General features: G+C 34.8%; 1 protein-coding gene across 1 annotated transcript in view; it reads right to left on the reverse strand.

Annotated features, from left to right (window-relative positions):
- The window catches only part of PTPRQ (protein tyrosine phosphatase receptor type Q), a 107,210-nt gene that overhangs the window by 54,209 nt on the left and 30,332 nt on the right, over positions 1-22,669 (reverse strand). The window contains exons 19-27 of the mRNA XM_025895953.2: positions 21,351-21,471; positions 17,478-17,638; positions 16,912-17,057; positions 10,023-10,188; positions 9,260-9,550; positions 8,746-9,021; positions 7,807-7,958; positions 5,786-5,927; positions 3,448-3,717 (exon numbers count right to left, since the gene is read on the reverse strand). Of these exons, the coding sequence (XP_025751738.2) occupies positions 3,448-3,717; positions 5,786-5,927; positions 7,807-7,958; positions 8,746-9,021; positions 9,260-9,550; positions 10,023-10,188; positions 16,912-17,057; positions 17,478-17,638; positions 21,351-21,471 (1,725 nt within the window). The remainder of the gene's footprint in view (positions 1-3,447; positions 3,718-5,785; positions 5,928-7,806; positions 7,959-8,745; positions 9,022-9,259; positions 9,551-10,022; positions 10,189-16,911; positions 17,058-17,477; positions 17,639-21,350; positions 21,472-22,669) is intronic.

Raw genomic sequence — 22,669 nt, forward strand, 5'->3', positions numbered from 1 at the left:
AAGGGTGGGGGGAGGGGAGAATTAGTCTGTGTGTCTTAATACTATAATCAATACAATTAATATCCTCAGAGAATAATGAAAAGCCTATAAAGAAAAATCTAAATTAAAAAAATTGAAGTAGAAGCAGTTTTCTTTATATTATTCATATTTTGAACACACTCAAGTGGCTTTTTAATTCTTCTATTTTTATTGTCAACTGAATGTCCCAGACTTGTGAGTTAACTGAATCTTCACAGTTTTAGTGTTTCTTTTGGAGAAGTTTCCTACCACTTTATGGCTCTTTCTCCCCCTAAAAATTCACTCAACCTTAAAAAAATTGCATTTTAATATGTGCATTATCTTCAAAATAATCCAAGGATAGCTATTCAGTCATAAAATCCTAACTCAATTATGCATGTGTATGTATACTATATTATCTTTCATATCCTTTATAATGTATTTAATCCTTTATAATGTATTTAATCACAAATTAATACTACCACTACAAAGCTGACAGTTTTTATAACATCATGCGGCCTGGCAGAGGTGGTATACCATGACAATGGAACTTGACTGGGCACAAAACACTACTAATCTCCTCATAAATTTAATCTTCATGATTCATGTTTAATTGTACCCAGATATGAACAAATTTACCTCAAAAAAAGGCAAATAATCTTGCTAAGAATTTAAAGATCAAACACTAGGCAGTGGGACACTGAGCCAAATTTGATTTCACTTTATGTCAGAAACAAATGCATTGACAGTGACTCAGTTCTGGCTACATATTCTGTGACTAATCTTAGGCCACCATAAATAAGAAGCTGACAACAGCTATTAAACTGTTTCCATTCCCATCCATGAGTCTCCAATTCCTAGTATCCAGTCACCACAAAACAATTCATACAAACACGCAGTTAAGGAAATGTCCTAATAATAACTAGTTTGTTGTAAATATGACTAAGCAACAACAAAGCAAGAAAGGGTCTGTGCAGCATATGTGACAAAAATTACATGTATTGTAGTACAAATCCTTCACTTGGGAAAACTCCCAGTGATAAAACACATAAGACACATGTTGCTACAAACTAAAGACTGGTGGGTTGTTTTTTTTTTTCCCTTCTAGTACAGCTCTTTATAACACAGACCACAAGAGACTGCCAGTCTCCCTCTCAAGCCTAGGCTTAATCCACAGCTTTCTCAGTCTTTCCTCAAGCACTAATTAGCAGCCAACACCAAATTTTGCAGAAATCTCAACAATTAACTTTCTCAGGTGCCAGGTTTCTTTAACACTACTAGAAGCCTTTCCCTCATCCTCTGAGATATAAACCACCAGGGAAGTCTCCTGTTCTCCTCCCTACCGGAGGGTAACAACCCTCCTATAAGACTAACTCCAAGTCTGAACACCATCCCCAGACTCAGTCTTGCTCAAGCTCTGAGTTGGCTGTTCAGCAGCCCTAATTTAAAAGAAAGGTTTGAGAGTTATGACTGCATTTAAGAAGTGTACTGAAGTGCATTAGCACATGCATCCACATCCAGCACAGCAGCTAAGCTCACTAAATTGCTTCCAGCCAACTGTCAGATATTAGTATGCTCATATCTAATATTTAAACAATACCTTTTCAAAAGTGGACTTTGAATGCTGCTGATAAACAGAAGTTTCTGAGCAAACAAGAGAATAGACTACCCAGGCAGAAGTCTTAAATTGACAAGGAGCTGGACAGAAGGACACCAGCAGGGATCACAAAATGGCAGCATTTGTAGGGAAGATGCTGATGAGGAAACGAATTTAGAGAGAACAATTTCATCAGAAATAGGTATGAGTGACACCTCATAGTTCAAATAAGGGACATGGTGAGGCTGTAGTGGGACGGACTGTACCATGAGGACAGGCAGCCATTAAAGTACAACCCTGGCTATTTTCACAATGTTGGCCACATCACACTAGCAAGGGGTTGCCCTGCTTGTCCTCATTTGGAGCTCAGCCACTTGATCTGGAACCAAAGCAGCAGTAGTTCAGCTGACAACACAGGCGTGATGTAGATTAATCCAGACATGCACATCCATAAGTCTAATTTTAAGAAGTGTGGAAATCAAACCTCATAATGGGACACCAAGACTTTGTGAATAGGATGGATCCAAAGGAGGTGGATGCCACTCAGAAAGTTACCAACAAGTCTAAGCATAAGGGCAAGTCTGATCTTCTCCAAGTTCAGATGTCTGATTCAAGTTTGCGTAGCAGAGCTACTTCCCTCCACTTGTCATTCAGAGCATAAACCTTTTTGCTGACACAGAACCTGTATTTAGTATTTGACTAAGTTTGAGAAAACTTACTCTTTCAGTTGAAATACATATGAGAATGAGTGCTGCAACTCATTGCAACTCATCTTTTAAATTATTCAATAACTTAGTAATTAAATTATTACAAAAGCTAGGTTTGGTTTCTAAGTATCAGGGAGTAGAGTTGTGCTCCCCCATCCCATCCCCTGTTTCCTTATCCAGATGTTCTGAACTAGAGACCTCCTCAACTCCACTGCATAAATTGACATCACTGAAGAGAATATAGGAAAAGAAACTAAATGCAGTAATTGCTCCTGTAATTCAGTAGAAAGGTGAAGTCTTTTCTGGATCTTGCTCGCAGAACATAACTTTTTTTATTTATATTAAACTATCACCAAAGAAGAAAAAAAAAAAGATAAATAGTCCCAAGAGTAGAAATCACCCCTGACTGGGGAAGAGAGCTGAAACAGGCCTTTGCTTCCTGCATAGAGTTGGGCTTCTAGCTAATTTGGAAGGTAGGTACATAGCTATTTACACAGAACTAGCACTGTATTTTGACCAGAAATTCATAGCCATGCCAAATGAAAGCATGGCCAAGATTAGGTGAAGTGTGAAGTGTGTGTGTGGAAAGGAAGACAGACTTTGGGTAACAATTTTTCACTTCAATGCCAAAAAGCCTGCCTACATTCTTCTTTGGATTTAACTCAATTTTCTTTCTTGTTTAAAAAATTCCATCCATCAAGAGTAATGACAAAGTCTGCTTGTAGAACCTAAATTCTTCTCAATTGCACTAATTTTGAACAGCTTTTTTGTCAATGAAGTCACAGCACTAGCAGCTAGTAAAAGCAAAATACAAATTTTGCTCTCAAAAATTTTTTCAGACTTTCAGTCTCAAATATGCTAAAGGTAGATATTATAAGAAAAAAAATACGTGATCATAAATTAATAAAATAACTCTTCAAACTCACACAGAATAAAGTGCTTTTTAAAATGGTAATTAATTCTCATCACCAAGTTTATTCTAAAACAGGAGAAAGGGGAAATCCTGTTTCTCTTCATTCACTATTAGCAAGAAATTTAAATAACAGAAGGATTTAATTACCTGTATTGAAACAGTTATTTCAGGTCTGCTTGTTTCATTGTAATTTTTTCAATTGAGCAAAAAAATTAACTTGAATAAACTTTTACCTTTTTCTGGAAGGGTACTGGTATTGCATATCTGTTCTTCACCATCCCCAGCAGACGTTGCAGCTTTTATTTTAATTTGATAAGTAATATTGGAAAGCAGATTTCTAAAAGTATGGAGTGTATCATAAGATGAAAAATTTGTAGAATTTCCTTCAACTGTTATGATGTAATGTGTAATTACACCGTTGGATGAAGCAGGAGGGTCCCACTGCACTAGGATTGATTGCCAGCTCATTGCAATACAACGAACATTCTGGACAGCATCTGGTACTTAAAAGATACACATGCACCAAAGATTAACATTCATACACAATTAAAGTGGGAATCACAGAGTAATATCATTAGAGAAGCAGATCCAATGTTCATAGGAACAGTCAAACATTGCAGTGTCAGACAAATTAATAAAAGAAACACATTGAGAGAACAAAAAAATGTCTTTGTTCCCATTAAATGGTTCACTTCCAACTACTATGAATGTGACTGATGATTGTACTCGAAATAGAAGAAGTCATCTATCTGGTTTTTCCCTGGTTGTGAGATCCAATTTTGTTTTCACACCTGCTCATATTCTCCACATCTTTTTTTAAACAAAGTGTAGTAAAACATACACAGTAGTGTGAAATCCATATACATACTCCACAACAGCATCAACAGCAGAAGTTCCTTATTTATATGTTAGCTCTGTTTCTTTTAGGCACTTTATCATACCTCTCTGTCCTTCCAGCAGAGGTACAACCTGCACAGAAGTCATGAGGCAGGTTTCAGAGCTGTCATATCAATGCTATTATCTTACAGTTCCCAATCTATTTGCTGGTTCTGGCAGGAGAAATTTTTTTAAATGCTTATAAAAAAATTAATGAATTGTAGCAAATATTATAATCATGTTGAAAATAGAGCAATTATATGTGAACAATTGATTAAAGAGAAAAATGGATTAAAGTATTTCCAAAAGGGCTAAATTACTGGCTGTACCATGTAAGAGAAAACAAATACACAGTGAGGGGTGGCCCAACCTACTTCTTCTATTGAAACAGGTTGAGGAATCTATAAAATAGTAAAAAGATTGTAGTGAGGCAGTTAAAATAGAGGTAAACATATTCATTATCACTATACAGAGGTAAATTAATCTGTTTAAAAAGATTAATTTTCTTTTCAGAATTTAAAGAAAAAATTTCTTTTTAAGAAGCAACATCTGCAGAATAAAGAAGATTAACTGGCACTTTTAATAAAGACTAGGGACAGAATCCTTAGAGGAACTCAGTGAGGAACTGATCCAGCAATTGCCCAAAATCTAGGTTGGAGGGAAAGGAAACATGCTGCAACTACCTAAGCATAAAGTCTGAGATAAAGCTATAATATTACTAGATCATGTTCCTGGGAGAAATGTCTCTCCAGTACTTCCAAAGAAAGTACCATGAGTATGGAATGTTTGTGGTGAAATGAGACAACTGAATGATGACCATGGTTTTATAGCAGAACAGCCTTCAGTTGCAGGGATCCAACTGCCAAACTGAACCAGTTTAGTGATGGTCCAGATTTCTGATGGTGGGTAACTCCTGGGTATAATAAACAGCATAATTTTCCCCAGAAACTCTGTTTTACCAGTTCCAGCAAGAATCTTTCACTGGAAATGTGATCTTGGAGAAACTATAGTAATATGGCATCTTTCGATACTTTGTCTGCTCCCTTTGCTGACAGTATAAAGAAAGCTGAGAGTCCCCTGAGCCATGCTGGTTCCCTGGCACTGACAGCCCTTATAAAGCACAGGAGCCCAGAGATTGCTCTGACCTGGCAAAGGAGCTACAGCTTTGCGCAATGGCCAGTTTCACAAACCCACCATTCTCACGGGCTCTTCTTTAGTGAATATTGAGTGTTTCACTTTTAGTGGCTAGTTTCCTTCCTAAATTAAATTATTTTAAAAATGTTAAAAATTTCTGTTTGTTTAATGTTCATTTGCCAATATTTTGACCAGCTGCTCTTGATACTGCTAACATTTCAGTTATTTTCACAGGGATCTGAATTATCGCTTTGATCTGCAAAGACTGATATCTTTCTAATTTTCCTCCCTTTATCTGTGATGCTATTAAAATATTTATAGTAACCATATAAGCCTCTCATTTCAGATGAGGACATTTCTAATTCTACACTTCCGACATCAAACTTCAAACCCAGCCTACAATAAGAATGTGAATAGGTGTTACACAGGCAGAAGGCAATGAGATAGTGTTATGTTACATTTTCTTTGGAGACAAGATGAACACTGTTTTTCAGCCATACAAGGAAAATATACATAAATATATATAAACAGAACTGCAGCTTAAAAAAAGTCGTATCTAACCTGATTCCATCGTTGTAAACTGGACAGCATTACTGAACTGATTGCCATTCCCAAGCTTGGTAAATGCAGAGACACTGATAGAATAGGGGCTGAATGGTTCTAATCCAACAAGGTTTGCCTCATGGTTTGAACCTGAAATGTTCTTAAGGAAGAAAAAATTACTAGTACACAATTAATCTCTAGAAACATTGTGGGTCTCAGCTTGAACCCAATGAAATGAACAGAAGATTTATAGCCATAGTTTTGCCTCTACTCTGAGGAGATTTCAGTCAAATATTGAAAACTTTTGTCACTTCCACACCACTTCATCAATCCCTCTCACCTTCTACTTCCTTGCTACACCTCTGCAGTAGAAGACGTCATGGGTCATAGCTTCCTATTTCTTTTACTTTACCTGAACTAGATACACAGATTGACAAAGAGCTTCAAAAAAACCAAACCAAACCAAACCAAAACCAACCAACCAACCAACCAACCCAAAACCAAAAAAGCAAAACAAAACAAAAACCAAACCAAAACCAAAAAAAGTTTAAAAACACAGTTCAATTCCTTTTAGCTGTTTTTCCCAGAGCATGCAAGGCATATTTTATTCAAATATTGAGAGAACTATAATAACAGCAGGGAAAGAGCTGAATTTCAGCAAGAAAATCTTGTGGAATCCAAGTTATCAGAGAATTATGGTGTCTAAATACAGTATTCCTATAAAAATTGCTCTGCTTGTCCTGCTGCCACAACCTAGATCTATTTTCTTGCCCACATAACATTACAAAACACGAAAGAATGTAGGGTAAAGCAGATGCATTCAAGTGCTCCAGAGTGTTTTTGCATTCTAATTGGATTTGAGACTGCCTCACATGGGCAGTGGAGAATAATCTTTAGTGGTCTCTTTGAACACCCAGAGAATGTGTTTCCGAAGGTAGCTGGCTGTAAAATTCACAGTTCCTCTCTCATAGGTTCATTGTGTTCTTTCAAGTATTATAGAAGAAACTGGGGTGATGCCAGTACTTCATTCCACAGTGGGGAATAACAGCAGACCTCATAAGGGGTAGCCAAGTAGGCCGCTCCATGGGGACTGGTTTCCAGTGCATACACTTAACAGCACACACAGTTTCCGTGCATGCTCAGTCTCTGTAATAAGAACTGTATTGGTGAGGGAGTTGGAGTAATGAAGCTCTTCATAGTCACACACGTACCTTAAACTGCGTGTCTCAAACTCCTATCTCACTGCAGTAATATCTTTTCCCTGCAGCTTTTACAAGCACCTAGGGTGAACTGGACTCACTATATAGTTTCTCTGCTTCAGATGCAATCCTGACCTTAGCTTGCTGCCTTTGCAGTTCACAGCACATGTCTTGATGCCACCCAGATTTAAGCAGATAGAAATGCCTTGATCAAATTTTGTATATCATAAAATCATAGAGTCATAGAATGGTTGGAAGGGACCTTAAAGATCATTCAGTTCCAAACTCAATGCTGTGAGCAGGAAACCTTCCACTAGACCAGATTAATCACAGCTTCATTCAACCTAGCCCTGAACATTCATATAGCAACCATTTCAGTTAAAATTTATTCAGTATTCTTATTCTGCAAAAATTAAAAAAAATTTGCAAACCGCTAAACAGTTTTTAACTATTTTTCAAGATGACTATCTGTCTTTTTGAATCTTGACAGTCCATAGATACTAAATAGCTAAACAAAGATAACCACAAAACAAGTAACTTCTGTAATTTTCTAACATCAAGCTTACACTGGAATATGAACTAAATATTAATAAATCTCATCATTAATGAAACATTAGAAGTTCAAAGCAAATTAAAATCTAACAATTTTTTTCTATCTAATTTTAAAAACTGAATTACAGTTATGGTGGTAGGGTAAGTAAACTGTCTTAGCAAACAGGAATTTAGAGGAGCTTCATAATTCTAGGAGCATAACAGACATTTAAAATATTTGTCATATATTTTGTTCCTAAAGCACAAAATAAATATTTTAAAAAATTAAACACTTTATTATAAACATACCTGATAAACTAGTTTTTCTGTGTTGTTTTGATAAATCTTAAAATTATATCTCATTATAACACCATTTGACTGGGGACTTGGATCCCATTTTAGCCACACGGAATCTGCAGTATAGTTGATAATGGTCAAATTCTGGGGTGGAGCTAATGGCACTACAAAAGAGAAATGCTTTTGACTTCCAAATGACAAAACAATCCAGGCAAAACAAAACAGTTTAGAGATGCAGGAGAAAATAGATATTTTTGTTAACATTTTTATACGAATTCAAGTTAACTAATTCCTTGCTATTTAAACCTTTTCCTTTCTCTTTGACATGCAACAAATTCCATTAATGCAGAATATAATCTTACTCAGTAAGAGATCTTAGAGATCTAAAAAGATATATTAATCATTTAAACATCCCCATTGCCAGAACTAAGACATTTAGCAAGTCATATTACATATGTTACTGGAATGTGATATACTTTGCTTCCTACATCATATATTGAGCACAACTCAACATATATTTACAGAATATGTAATTCACCATGCAGAGGAGGGGAGATCAATACACAGGAGACCTATGTGAATGTGTCAGAAATATTTCCATGTTTTATCATTTTTCAGTTATATAGGGAGATGAAGAGAAAAGTACTGTTGCTTGCTTCAAAATCCCTGAGACTTGGCAAACTATAACACATTCCAAAAACAAAATATATTTCTCCTTGGAGTTATTTTTGTAATCCCATGCAAAATGTGACCTCCTCTTGCACACTGTGGCAGGAGAAAGAGCTCTCAGAAAACACTTCCCTTGCAGTGTTTTCTTCTTCTGAAAGCTCTTCACTCACAGACCAATGGAAAATTAATCCTTCATCTCAACAGGTCTGGTGTTCAGACCTAAGATGGATGCAGTAACTTAGAGTTGATATTTCAAAGTTGGTTACAACTGAATTTGCTCACCTGACTCATCTGTGTAAAACTGAAGCACAGCAGATGGACCAGGTCCTTTTATTGTTCTTGCAGCTGCATAAATGCTATACAATGTGAATGGTAGAAGGTCTTCCAAGACGATAAAATTATTGGTGGTAGAGAATGAGTTATTCCTTTCTGGTCCAAATAAATTTAAATCATAACTTATTATGATACCATTTGGCTTAACAGGGGGGTCCCATGAAAACATAACTGAGGTAGTTGAGAGATTTGAAAATGTTTTGATTATAGGTGCTGATTCTGGGACTACATGAAGAAATAAGAAAGAGAAAAATAGGGATAATGTCAGGAAAACATGTTACAATGAAAAATTCTGTTTCATGGTGTCAAAATAGAAATGTGTAGCAGTCATTTGTGTCATTGTATACCCAAAAAGCTTCAAGTTAACATGACAAAAATAAACAATATTTTTGTTTCCTTTTAGAAAATTGTTTGGGTTTTTTACTACATTTCCATAGAAATGAATAAAATATCTTTATCTTACCATCTTCATCAGTTCTTATATGCAGACTTAGAGCATGCTGTTCAGAAGATCCTTTATCAGTGGCTGGTGTGATTTTCAGAATGTAATCGGTATATTTCTCCAGATTGTCAAACATTATGCTTGTGTTGTAAGTAAGGAAAGACAAAACCTTGCTGGTTCCCAGTTGCATTAAACTTAGAGAAACATGAAAGAAGACTAAGCCATTTGGCTGGGATGGTGGAAGCCAGCTTACATTCACAGAAGATGAGGAAATGTTTTGATAGACCAGATTTTCAACAAAACCTTCTGGGACTATGAGAGATAATACACAAAAAATTAAATGCATGGATTACGGTAATGAAACATCCAAACCCAAACCAGAAATCACTCTTCGAAATATGATTAGTCTGAAAATGTCACGTCACTTGTCATATTTTTTACAACTTATAAAAATAACTTATGTTTCAATATCAAAAATAAAATACTTTGGAGGCATATATGAATAATCATTTATGTTAAATTTTTTTAAGAAAAATTTATTAATGATTGTTTAAGACAATATTTTTATTGCTTGTGAACTACATTCTTAGTATTACAAAGTAAAGACTCAGATCAAAATGCCTTCTTTGAAAAAAAAATACTGCAGCATTGAAAACCACACTTACTGTTTTGTTTGGGTTTTTTTACATTGGCATCATAACAGTAAAATAATTTTCAAGTTAGAGAATGTTTAATAAATGTAAGCACTGATATACACTGAGTGTTAAAAAAGTTATTAACTTACTATCCTGATCTGTATACACATCTATTTTTTCACTGGTTTTGTTTCCATCTCCAAAAGCTGTACTTGCAGTTAACCATAAAATATAATGGCTGTATTTTGCCAAGTCATCCAGAACTACAAACGGGGGCATACTGATGTTGCTGTCATTACCATAAGCTGTGAAATTCTAAAGGGAAAAAAAAAGGATAATGTTGCCATTGAAAATGTTGTTTATTCATTGCCATTGAAAATGTTATTTATTCATTGATTTCTCTTTCTAGTTCCCCATTTAGCTGTCACCATCACCACCACCAGATATGATTTACCATAGCTTTCAGGAGACATAAATCTACACTTTGACTTCTATTGTTACTCCTTGTAAGTACATAGAGTATGTAATGACTCCCCCTATTCTTTGTAGTTGTTGAATGCCAATTCACAGATTAAATCTGTAATATTACAATGTGTTTATCCATATTGCATCAAGAATGTACCATCCACTAATTGCTCATAGATTAAATGATCATACATGTTACTGCCTTGCCTGATCATCATGAAGCAAATCAAAGGACTTCTCTCACTTTATTCTTTTTTTATGAGAGTAGATTTTGAATTTAAAACTTCCAGCAGCAGAGATGTTACTGCACCACTTCATAAACTGTTCCTTTTGTTAGTTGTCCCTTCCAATAAAAACATGCTGTTATCTCTAATGCAAATGTCTATACCCAGTGGACCATGTTAAACTCAAGACATCAACAGAAAATTTTCCTTTGTTCAGTTACTTGCTAATGAAAGGATTGCACCAGAATCTAATTCCATTTTCCTTTGCACAATACTAAAATATCACTAAAATTGTGACTGTATCAGCAGGTTAGTGCTTTAGATCAGCCCCTCCAAGAAAGCTATTCCTGTTTAGAATCAACTCTTTGGGAAAAGGAAAAGAAAAAATATAAATCAGATTATTTATGTAAGGTCAGCTTTACCTCATAACTGAATGTGTTGAATCACCCACCTCATTATGGGAATCTAATTTAGATGATCCAACACAATTTGGTTCATGATTTGAAAACTGTTGAGAGGTTATGTAGCCCATGAGCATATTCAGCTCCAGCATTGTGCAGGAAGTCAAATTTTTGCTCCTGATTGAGAGTGTCAGTATTATTCCTCTGTGGCAGTCACATTGCCCCATTGAGCAGATGGCATGGGCAGCACTCCTCAGGATCAAAGTCCTAATTTTTCTACATAGCAATATTTTCAGGGGATACTGGATTTCGCCCAACACCCTGATGAATTGACTAGTACACATTCCAGTTATTTGGCCTGCTTCCTATTTTTGGTGTTAGATCTTATCTACAACCCCCACCTCTTTAAAATCAAAGCTAGCTTTCAACTAAATTCTTTTCTAAAAGAGAGAGGCTATGAGAGAAGACTTACTAAAGCAGAAAAATGCAACAGTAATGTTTGAGTATTAAAATTCAGAAATATCACATAAGAACAGAGGAATGCTGAAACTGCATACTAAAAAATGGGTTATATTTCCCATGAGGAAAGTTTCTACTGAAGAAGTCACTGTAATATGCTCTACCACACAGTTGAGTCAGTACTGTGCAAATTGATAGTCCAGTATCCAATTTTGATCTCTGTCACCAATACATATCAATTATACATCTAATGCAACACTTCGCCAATTTTTTGTACAGACAAGATCATTTTATTTTTGCAGAAAACAAGAAGTCACACTCTCATTCAGTGATTTTCATGCTAATATCTGAAGACCTAGTTTTGCCTACAGTCACCAGTACTTAGATAATATAAATAAGTAAATAGTTTGTTTGGCAATGAAAATTTAAACCTTTGTTTAGAATGCAGAACAGAAGCTGCATGAATTGGTAGTATAAGTTTCTATATCCAGTCTTATTAACTGACTTAAAGCACACCATTAGTTTTGTCTGAATGATTAGGTTAAATCAATATCAGTCACAATACAAAAACATTCCACCTTAATATATGATTTTCTTCTAAAAGTAGTTTGAATCTCGCACTGTCTTCATAACTAACTGAAAAGGCTGTGAAGAGCTTTGCATTACACTTGCATAGCTTAAGATACGGGAAACAGAAAATAGAATTCTAAGGTATTTAATTAAACTTTCTGATGCTTAAGCACAATCGGACAGAAAATATCATCTAGCCCAGAAGAAGCATTCTAATACCATCCTGTTGTTATTATTATTAGATACTGTAATGAGAAATAATTAATAATTTATAATAACAATATCTAACAATCAGATTTTTTTTAATAAGACCTTACATAATTATCTGAGTTTTCAAGGTAAAAATGTCAAGGGTACCACATCAAATTTTGATTCTAGATTTAATGGGAGTTTATTGGTACGAACAGCTGAAAATTCAACTCTTAGTTTAAAAAGCATACCTTTACAATTTAGCCAGCTGTCTGGCAGTTAAGGACTTAGTGAACCAACGTGAACATTATAACAACAGGGTTTTGTTGGTTCAACAAAAACTATTTTAAGAGAGAGTTCCTTTACTGTGAAGAGCCCAAGGAACAGGGATTATCTCAAACTTCTGATATGACAAAATATTAGAAAAAAAAAGGAACACATAATTAGGAGTAACAGTGAGCAGGAAGAACTGTGTGGGTACAAACTGAGAAAAGACAAAACTTGTACTAATTGTACCCTGGGGATAGAACACTATAGGAAGTTTTACAATTAACTGTGGCTCCAGATGAAAGCAAACAGCTTAGGATCTTTGGCTACAGCTGAAGAAATTCTTCCTCAGTCCCTTTCTTCATCCATACATGAAAGAAGTTTTGACATAGCAAAGTATCAGATTATTAAAAGCAGCTAAGTGTAAGCAATACACACAGGCCATGAAAGTGTCAGCAGAATGCAGTATATTCTTCAGGAAGCAGCAGATATTTCCAGTGGCATAAAACTGTAATTAGTTGCACACAGAAAATGCAGTGCTGCTGTTCTTCACTGTTAACCTTTTTCCCCTCTTCTGCTTTCTTTTTTAGGTTCATCTGACTCTTGTTTTGAGTCAGAGGATCACATTCGGGACTCTGGCAATCAGATGAGAGTGGTGACACTGTGAGGGCTAATCCAAGCCATCCTTCAAGGAGCATAATGCACATTGTTGCAGTAGCAACCTAAGCGAAGATATTTCCTTTTTGTGTGCTGCACCATTCTGAGGCCATGTATTTGCAGTGTATTTTTGGGAAGTTCCCCTTTTTATCCCTGCTGTGGTCATACTGGTGAAAGAAAATGTTTGATTGTTAATATAGCACATTGTTTGCATCCCTTTTTCTGCATCCCAAGGGTAATCCAAGTTGAATTTCACTCTGAACTGTATCCAGTCATGGTCACTTCAATTGGCTTGAAGTAGACATTGGATGATTTGGGTTTTGATGTTCAGTTGCTTGAAAGGGTTGTAAATTTTTTCAGTACTTAGCTCCTGGTTCCCCTGGCAGAGTAGGACAATTGTCATCTGTACTGAAATTCCTACACTGGGGAACTTTATCCAAGCATAATTTTATATTCATAATTAGCACCTTTCCCACTTTCTTGCTAATCAAAACACAAGTACATAGAAATTGAATAAAAGAGTTTATTCAAGTCAAGGATATCTTTCACAGATCAGTATTCAGCTATGAGATAATTACTTCCATAGATTTTTTGACTTTTTTCCTCAATAAGACTGAGAATGTGGGCAGTGTGATTGCTTCAAGCAGCAGGCAAGGCATTGTGGAGCAAAACGTGCAAAGCTGCTATTGCAAACAGTGAAAGCAGTGTCACAGAGAAGTGATGTGAAGAAAAGGTTCAGTGTCATGTCATCTGCATATGAAGTGTTCTTTGTCAGCATACATGCTATATCTTTACTGCACTAGAACACAACAGCAAACATATACCAAAAGGTAGCATTTTCCCTAGACCTATGTCGGCAGAAGTGTTGGCCCTGTGTATATAATGGTTTCTTCTACTTGCCTACCAGTCATTCCTCCCTCTCTGACACATTTTCTTTTACAACCTATCAGAATCCCCATAGAAACAGCCCACTCATCTACCAAAATCCTCAAATCCAATCTCCATCACTAAATATTTCCTTCTGCTGTTCTGGTTCTGAAGCTAGGTCTGAGCATCCCCAGCCTTCTGGCTGGGCAACTGCAGCATGATTTTTCATGTAGACCTATAGAGCAAAGAAACTATACATTATTTTTCTGACCTATGAAGGTATATAACATTTTCTTATTTAAAGAAAAACTGGTTTTCCTGCAAGTTTCTTTATAATGTCAAGGAGAAAACCACATTTTTAATCTCAGGTGTTTTGCTATGTTTGTGGGGTTTTTCCCCTAAACAAAATGCTTCACTCTGCAGTTACTAACTTCCTGGTTTTATCATATTAACACTCTGTGGTTTTTATTAATTAGGTTTTAATGTTCCTGAGGAGTTTGAGAATGTGTGATAAGGGAGAAATTGAGACAACAGAATAACACCAGTTTTGGTATGACTTTTGTGGCTACTTCAGATTATGCCAGCATTGGTATATGTTAATTTTCTTGATATTCTTCAACAAGGGTGGTTTTTCAGGCATCTAGAAGACATGGTTTAAGACTTGGACCCCTGACATTATTTCCTGACAAAGAAGCAGATTAAAGACTGGTAGTGTTTGGCTGCCTTCAACCACACATCTGAGAAGTCTGGGTTCCCTGAAATATGAAAAGATCATCTCCTTTTTCAATTGTCATAGATAATTTCTAAAACTGAAAATACAGTTTGGATAAACAAAAGCAGAATGGTGACCTCGATGTAGAGTGTTCTAACTGATGATTATTTCTTTCCAAATGTGTGCAATAAAAAACTTAGCAACAGACTCACAAATACATGGTTATATTTCTAAGTTCCAGATGGTCATAAGCTGCATGTTTGAATACACTTATGTAGCTCACAACTGTCTGTATATGTCATATATGTATATGACATATATTCACATATCAGACTGACATTCACACATGCATTTTTCTGTTGTAAAAAGAGAAATATAAAATATCTGACAGAAATGAGTTGCCTATTTTCATCTGTTTGAAATCTGTCCTGCATCCACAGGAATTCCAAGGTATAGGACAGAAATGCAATGTAGATATGGTAGTTGTCATGTGTAAACAGTGAATGGACAGGATGTGAAGGGCAAAAGTTAAGGGAAGCAGACAGATTAAAATTCAATCATGATTTGAGAGATTTATGGTCATATTCCAGGGGCAGTAAGAGACAGATGCAACAGCAGCTGAAACCTATCTTCTGGTGGCAGAGGGATAGGATAAAAAATCAAAGTTAAAAGGATGAAAAAGGTAGTTTCCACACACAGAAGTAGAGCTACTGTCAGCACTTTTCTGCCATCCACTACATAGTATGCCAGAGCAGTGGTAATTTCCACTTGTGCCACCATTTTTCCCTGCCCAACTACATCACACGATAATGAAACTGGACCCTCACCTGGCTGGACCAACACTATTCTGCTTCATCTTCCCTATCTTCCTCCTTTATTTCCAGAGTCTTGGGCCCATCCAGAGGGATTTTAGCTCTCAGTGTATCAGTTTCACCTTACTCATTCACCTCAGATTTCCACCTTCCTAAAGGCAAGACTAGTCCAAGTCCATAGTGGTCCTCTAAAATCTCCTGAGATTTCTAAGAATTAGATAAATGCAGACGTTCTTCATAGGATAGGTTACTTCATGTAATGCACTGAAATAAAGGTTTCTCCAAGGATTTTTAAAAAAAAATGGTGTTGCTATCACAGTTTGTGCAAACAGTCTGCCATCTGAACTGTAGCCCCGATTTTAATATCAGAATATGAATTCATGGCACAATCTTGCTTGCATATGAAACTATGCAGAGCCTGACAACCACACAGCTTCGCAGAAGTCAGAGAAATGTAAACACTGAAGTATGTTAGCAATTATTCAGTCACAGGTTTTTGTAATATTTGTGAATATTTCTTCTAGTTATTCTCAAATGCATGTATACCTCATCCTGGACATATCTTGAGCATAAAGTTATGCAGTAGAGGTTATTTTCCATGCATAAGTTTCTTAATGAATTTATATTTTTTCTTTGCTTCCATATGTGTAAAACTTGTGATCAAAAACGTGTAAGGAAAGCTTATTTCTCTTATTATATTTTTGTACCATAATATATTCATAGAAAAGAAAACAGAAAAATTATATACACAATGAATAAGTGTGGTGCATAAATAAGAATGAAAGTAAACAGAACAAAAAATCCTACAAGGAAATGTGTGGATCACCAAAATGTTACTTATAACATTTTGTCCTTTAAGCTTTAACATAAAAATCTCAATATCTTTGAATCAATCTACTGAACAGTAATTTTCTTTTGACAATAAGAAAAATATGAAATTAAAATATGTTCCCTACTTTCACATTAACTTCTTATTTTTAAGTCTGTACAAACATTATTTAAAAACTAAAACCAGAACTGTTACAGAAATTTATTCAAATTGATAGATTAGACTAAAATAAACACTCATAAGGTGTGACATGATTGTAATAGGTCTTGTGTCTATCCTTTACATATGTTAAGAGGATATATGTATTAAATGTATGTGTGCATACATGTATACATAAGTCTTGCATAATAAAATATTACACAAAATGTATTGGCTTTAATGTTTAATTAGATGAATGCTCTATGAGATGCACAATGTAACATGATTACAAGATGTGCTTCTGTCTTTATAAGTTAAAAAATTACATAATGATAAAAGAAATATTAAAAAACATATATTGGTAGCTAGAAAAATTGAGTTAATCTTTAATGAATTATTAGAACATTTCATTGACTTCTACAAAAGAAGAATATAAAAATAAACTTACCTGTATGAATATTCCTGAATTATTTTTGAAATAAACTGAGTAGTACAGTATATTTCCATTGGGTTTTTGGGGAGGAGACCAGAATAGCATTATTGATGTGGAAGTAAGGTTTCTGTATGCAACATCTTTCGGTGGATCACTTGGTGCTGGAAAAATGTTGAGTTTTAGCATACCTAAAGCGTTGTACCTCAAGATTTTTGTACATTTTAGTGCCTGAGAAACATCCACTATAGATTTGACAGCATCCTATGTCAAATTAAATGTATTTCTGGTTATGGTATAAAAACTGCTTTTGGACATGATGAGGGAAAAAAGCATATGTAAATGAATTTTTAAAACACTTTTTCAGACACATTTGTATTTAGCTGCATTTTTAAACAGATAGTGTTTTCGTATAGAATTTTTCCTGTACTTACAGCTTTGGATGTCTAATTTGCTGACATGGAACTTCATGAAGTTACATCTCTATACTCCAATTATAGATGATAGGTTTTATTAGCTTAAACAAGGCTGAGAGAAATATAAGGCTGAATGAAAATAGAGGTTCATACTATATTTAAACTTACCTCCTTCAGAAGTTCTGAATGTTATAGTATCACTTTTTATATTGCCATCTCCAAATCTTGTACTTGCTGTTAGGTAAGCACTATACTCATAGTTATATTCTAGGTCTGTGAACTCCAATGATGTTTCTGTTACATTAACACTCCTTTTTGACATTTTATTCCTGAAGAAAAAGTATTTTATTAATAATATACACACACCGTTTCCATATGTATACAACTATAGTGTATGTTATAAAATTGAAAAACGCAACACTGTGGTAAATACAAGTATATTAATCTTTCTTTTTGTCTTTTATATTGAAAAGCTCACTTTTGTACCCTTGCATCACAAGAGGGCTCCTAATGTTGTTTCTTAAAAAACACCCAAAACCTCCACATTAATATATTTGCAAATTACAACAACAAAAAAATCAACAAAGACAATGATTGTATGGAATATTAAGGAGGAGCATTTCCATCTATGAACTCCTATGAAATTTTTATGTGGTACCCTTGGGAAGGACACAGTAGGGCATAACTAAACTGTCTCTCTGGACAGGAATAGCGAAATATAAAAAGATTATAGCAGGGAGCATGCCCTACTGTGACTCTGTGAAATTGGTCAGAAGGCTGAAGTTATAAATGGAATAATAGAAGATGATATGGAACAGGAATTAGCTGGTGCTGAGTTAATTCTGGTGGAATGTAGCAGGGGATCAGAATGGAACTCCAGTAAGGTCAAAACCCGCCTAGAAAGACTGTAAGATGTAACATTAATAAAATGCTGGTATTAGCATAGGTATGAAATGGTTATCAGAAAGTAAAATAAGATACGAGAAATAACTAACTTGAATTCAAAAAGTCTGCTATTCCTTGTAAAGTTAATGCAATCTTTTAAGAAAAAATAGGAGGAAAAAATCCCACTATCAAACATTCCATTCCTGTAAAGATTTCTGTATGCGTAGGTGCTCTGCGTCCCCAGTAGAATTTCACACAGGGATGATTATTTGATAACTAAAATCAAATATCTTGCTCCAGCAATCACTATGGCACTCTTCACAAATGAAAATGGGTTCTAATTCAAAAAAAAAAAAAAAAAAAAAGAAACCAAAAAGGGAAAGGTGATACAAAATTATTAGATGGGCCACTTTTCATCCTTTGATAAGGAATTAATGTCCCATTAGCAAAGATCACCATCTAATATATCTGAAATAAAAACAACTGGAATGAGAAAATGTGTGAGAATGAAAAAAAAATTCTTTCTAACCCTTTCAGATTTTGAGTGGAATTGAATGTCACTTGACATGGGAAATTTTCTTGGTAACAGAGAAAGTTAAAATTTACATTTTTCCCAAACTTCTGACACTTTTAATAGTCTGTAAAAAGATACAAAAGGTTGCAGCTGCAGTTATCAAATTCTATACAAAGACATCTTTTCCTGGATCTTTGCCCAATATATTCTTAGCATGGAAAAACATATCTGGTTATAATTCAGGTAAGAAGAAAATCCACTGCTTAGTGCTGCAAACATTTCTGCTCCCAGAAGCTGCATTCTTACAACATCTTAGTTGGCAAAAAACATTTCAACAACCAGACATAGGAAGAAGAACAAAAGTTTGAGGTGTTTCAAGAGATGATTTTCTGCTTAGAAACAAATGAGATTGCCATAAAAATAAGAAAACACTGATCAAAGTGAGTGCAGTCTCTGCAGACAATGAGAAAGAAAGTACATAGCAGAATCAGCTAAGCCAAGGAATTTTACTGAAGAAAAAATAATAAAAAGTTTTAAATCAGAACTTTCAGAAATGCAGGCAACAGAGGTTCTAAGAAATTGCATACTTTCAGTTGACAAAGGCAGGTACCATATTTTCTTAAAAATCTTTACCTCAAAGTAGATCTAGTCAATAATTATCTGACAGAAGTTTGCTGAAAAGGATAATGGCAAAGGACAACAGCTATGTAAAAATTTGGCAATTTTGTAAATATGCCTTTAATACTCCAGAATTACAGACTTAGGCAGTATGAGTTTGTAGATTCAAGGTACACAGGCTTTACTACCTGCTAGCACCCAAAACCTCCTTGCCCTGTGACAAATACCATTAAATACAACACTGAAAACATTCCAGATGTTACTCTTTCTATTCTAGTAGTTGTAGATACTTGTTCTGGATTAGTTAAAGAAAAGTTACCAAATTCTCTGTAACTGTTGCAGAATATTTAAGTGAAGTGGAGGAACGTTTATTTAACATCCGTAGTAACCTTCATCATTCTGCTTTATTGAGAAGCACTGGGATTAACAATCTCCTCCAAAATACATTGAATACCTCCCAAAAGTAGCAACTGTATGGCACAGCAGTTTATCTTGTCAAACCTCACACTGCAATGCATTTTATGGAATCATATAGACAATTCTGTTAAATACTTAAAATTCCTCTCCTTCCTCCACCCCTCCCTCCCCCTCAAGGAAGCAGTGAAGTTATGACCCCTTTGAATGCAATGGGAGTTTTTCTCCAATGTCCTTGTCTTAACATGATACCTAAAGCCCCTCTAATTTTAGATATGGCACAGTATGACAAATAAGAGAGAGTAAGGAGAATATGGAATTAAGAGGGACAAGGTCTACTGCAAAAAGTTACATGGTTACTTAAGTAAAATATTTAGTCGGATCAATTAAGAGGTATTTTTAAAAAATAATTCTTGCTAAATCCTTTGTCATAATAACAAAAGCGGTAAGTTATAAGAGAATATAAGGATGAAAAATTGTATAACCTCAAGTCTTTGAACACAGCTTGAATCAAAACCATAGCCCTTATCATGAAGTAACTCTTCTCTAGCTCAAGGACAGTCATTAATTTAAATGCGGTTTGTCCTTAAAGAGCAACAGACATTCCCAGTACAGTAGAAGTAACAAGAGAAGACAAATTTAACTTTTCTGGGAAGAAGAGCTCACTCCTGTTCATTTTATCACCAACTTAACTAAACCTGTAATTAAAAAAAAAAAAATCAGTAGGAACTGAGGCCAAACCCTATCTTGAAACTGCCAAGTAACAATAAAATAATAAATGTAAGCTCAGTAGTAGTGTGTTTATAACAACTGTGGATTTGCACATCTGGTACACATCTTATAAGGTGCACTTCAATATTTACTTCCTGCACCTTAGTAGTGGCAATAACATGGTACAGCGTGAATATAATATATCAAAAGCTATCAATAACAAAATATTTTCAATCCTAGTAGAAGTTATAGATAGATCTTTGAAGAGATGCCAAACTATGTTATACAGAGAATAGGACAGAAGCTGCAAGTTTTAAAGTGACAAAATTCCTTTTTAGAGGTGAAAAAATATCACAGGAGGGATGATGGAGAAAAAATAGGAAAAAAAGAAAAGATAGAAAAAACCAAAACACAGCAAATGAATAATATCTTTAAAAAATACTCATTTGCTATGAATGTAATAAATACAAAATATAGCAGTAGACATAACTGATAGCACATACAAAGACTCTGAACATGGCTCTTACACACTTTTTATAAAAAGGGGCAATATTTTTCAGTTTTAAGCCTATTTCAAATCTCCTTGACAATTCAGCATGGGCTTGTGCCTTGCCTTGCAGTAGGTCTAATCAGAATATAATGAAAATAGTCACCATGCTCTAGTATAAAATCTAATTCATTTACTATAATATAACCTTTGGAAAATTCTTACAAAATATTTAATACCCCAATTTTCATCTACTCTAAATTTGTATATACAAAAGTCTAGTATTGTAAGTGCTGAATGAATATTCGTTCTCCAAAAACATGTAATCAACACATTGTGTAAGAAAACCCCCACATTCCTGATGGGTTACAGATTAATATTTATTCTCAGAACTACTTCCAGAAAATCTTACCAGACATAAACTGTGTAATAGAGGATAATTCCATTTGGCTCCAAAGGAGGTTTCCATGACAACTTCACAGTGACACCCAACAACTGTTTTACAGAGAGGGATTGTGGAGGAGAACTCGGAGCTATAAAATGAGAGAAAAGGACACAACATCTTGTTAAACAGTTAAGATCAATGGGATATGCAGCATCCTTAAATAGGTTTTTAGTTATTTGTGATGGAAAGTGAACTTTGTATCACATTGGGACAGTATCCATCAGCTAATGTTAAGGCGCAGCTTCTTTTCCTTTTTCTAACAGATGATAAAAGAAGATTTTGCATGGTGGTGTTAGAACATCTGTTTCTGTGATTCAATGGAAAAAACACTTCATGAGAAAACAGAGTAATGGGTAGGTTACAGTGATTCCCCTACTGTCCAAGTATATTGCTGTAAATTTTTTCCCCATTCTAATAAAAGCGAAAGCTTTATAGTATGAACACATGTAAAATATAGCATAATAGTTCCCCTGAGGAAGAAGAGGTGCTGTAAAGAATTATACAAAGCACCAAAAGGTGGAAGAATGGATAAGCATAGCATTGAGAGACAATAAAATTGTGGGATACTGAGCAGCAGTAAAATTTATTCACTCATCAAATAAGGACCACATTCATACATTTAACATATCACAGTGGTAAATGAAAAGACAGGCATTTACTGAGACCCTTAAAATTAATTTTAAGTTGACCTCTACATGACACCATACCACGACTGCGCGGGGAAACATTGTAAGTAAACAAAAATATTAGACCATGTTTGATTTCATTCTAAAATTTGTATTAGTTTTGCTGAGGAAAATATACCCATGTATGCATAAGTGATACTGCTTTGTATTAGCATGTTATTAAAAAATAAATATTTTTCTTCATCTTGATTCATGGACCTATGTATCACTATGAAGTAATATTAGAATTACTTTTGTTTTTCTCAAATTAAACCAAAGAGCATCATGCACTAAAAATTCAGGTCATAGCTGTAGTCATGCATGAAAATGGAGAATATGAGCATAACTATTAGCAAATCTATGAAACATTTGGTCTGAACCTTGGAACACTGTGTTCCTGTGAATAAGGAACATGTGGTGTATTATAAATATTGTTGTTTTTCAGTTCTTGCTCCTTCTTTCACTATCTCGAAAATTGGCATAAAGATTTTATAACTCTTTACATTTATGAAAAAATATTTTGTATTTTTCATGAACAAAGGTTCACTGTATTTAGTGAGTGTCTGTATTTACTAGATAAAAATTTTGACAGCTGTATTTAGTGTTTTATTTTTTATATTA

Source organism: Manacus vitellinus, unplaced genomic scaffold, assembly GCF_001715985.3.
Source record: "Manacus vitellinus isolate BGI_N305 unplaced genomic scaffold, ASM171598v3 scaffold_5_pilon, whole genome shotgun sequence".
Taxonomy (NCBI): domain Eukaryota; kingdom Metazoa; phylum Chordata; class Aves; order Passeriformes; family Pipridae; genus Manacus; species Manacus vitellinus.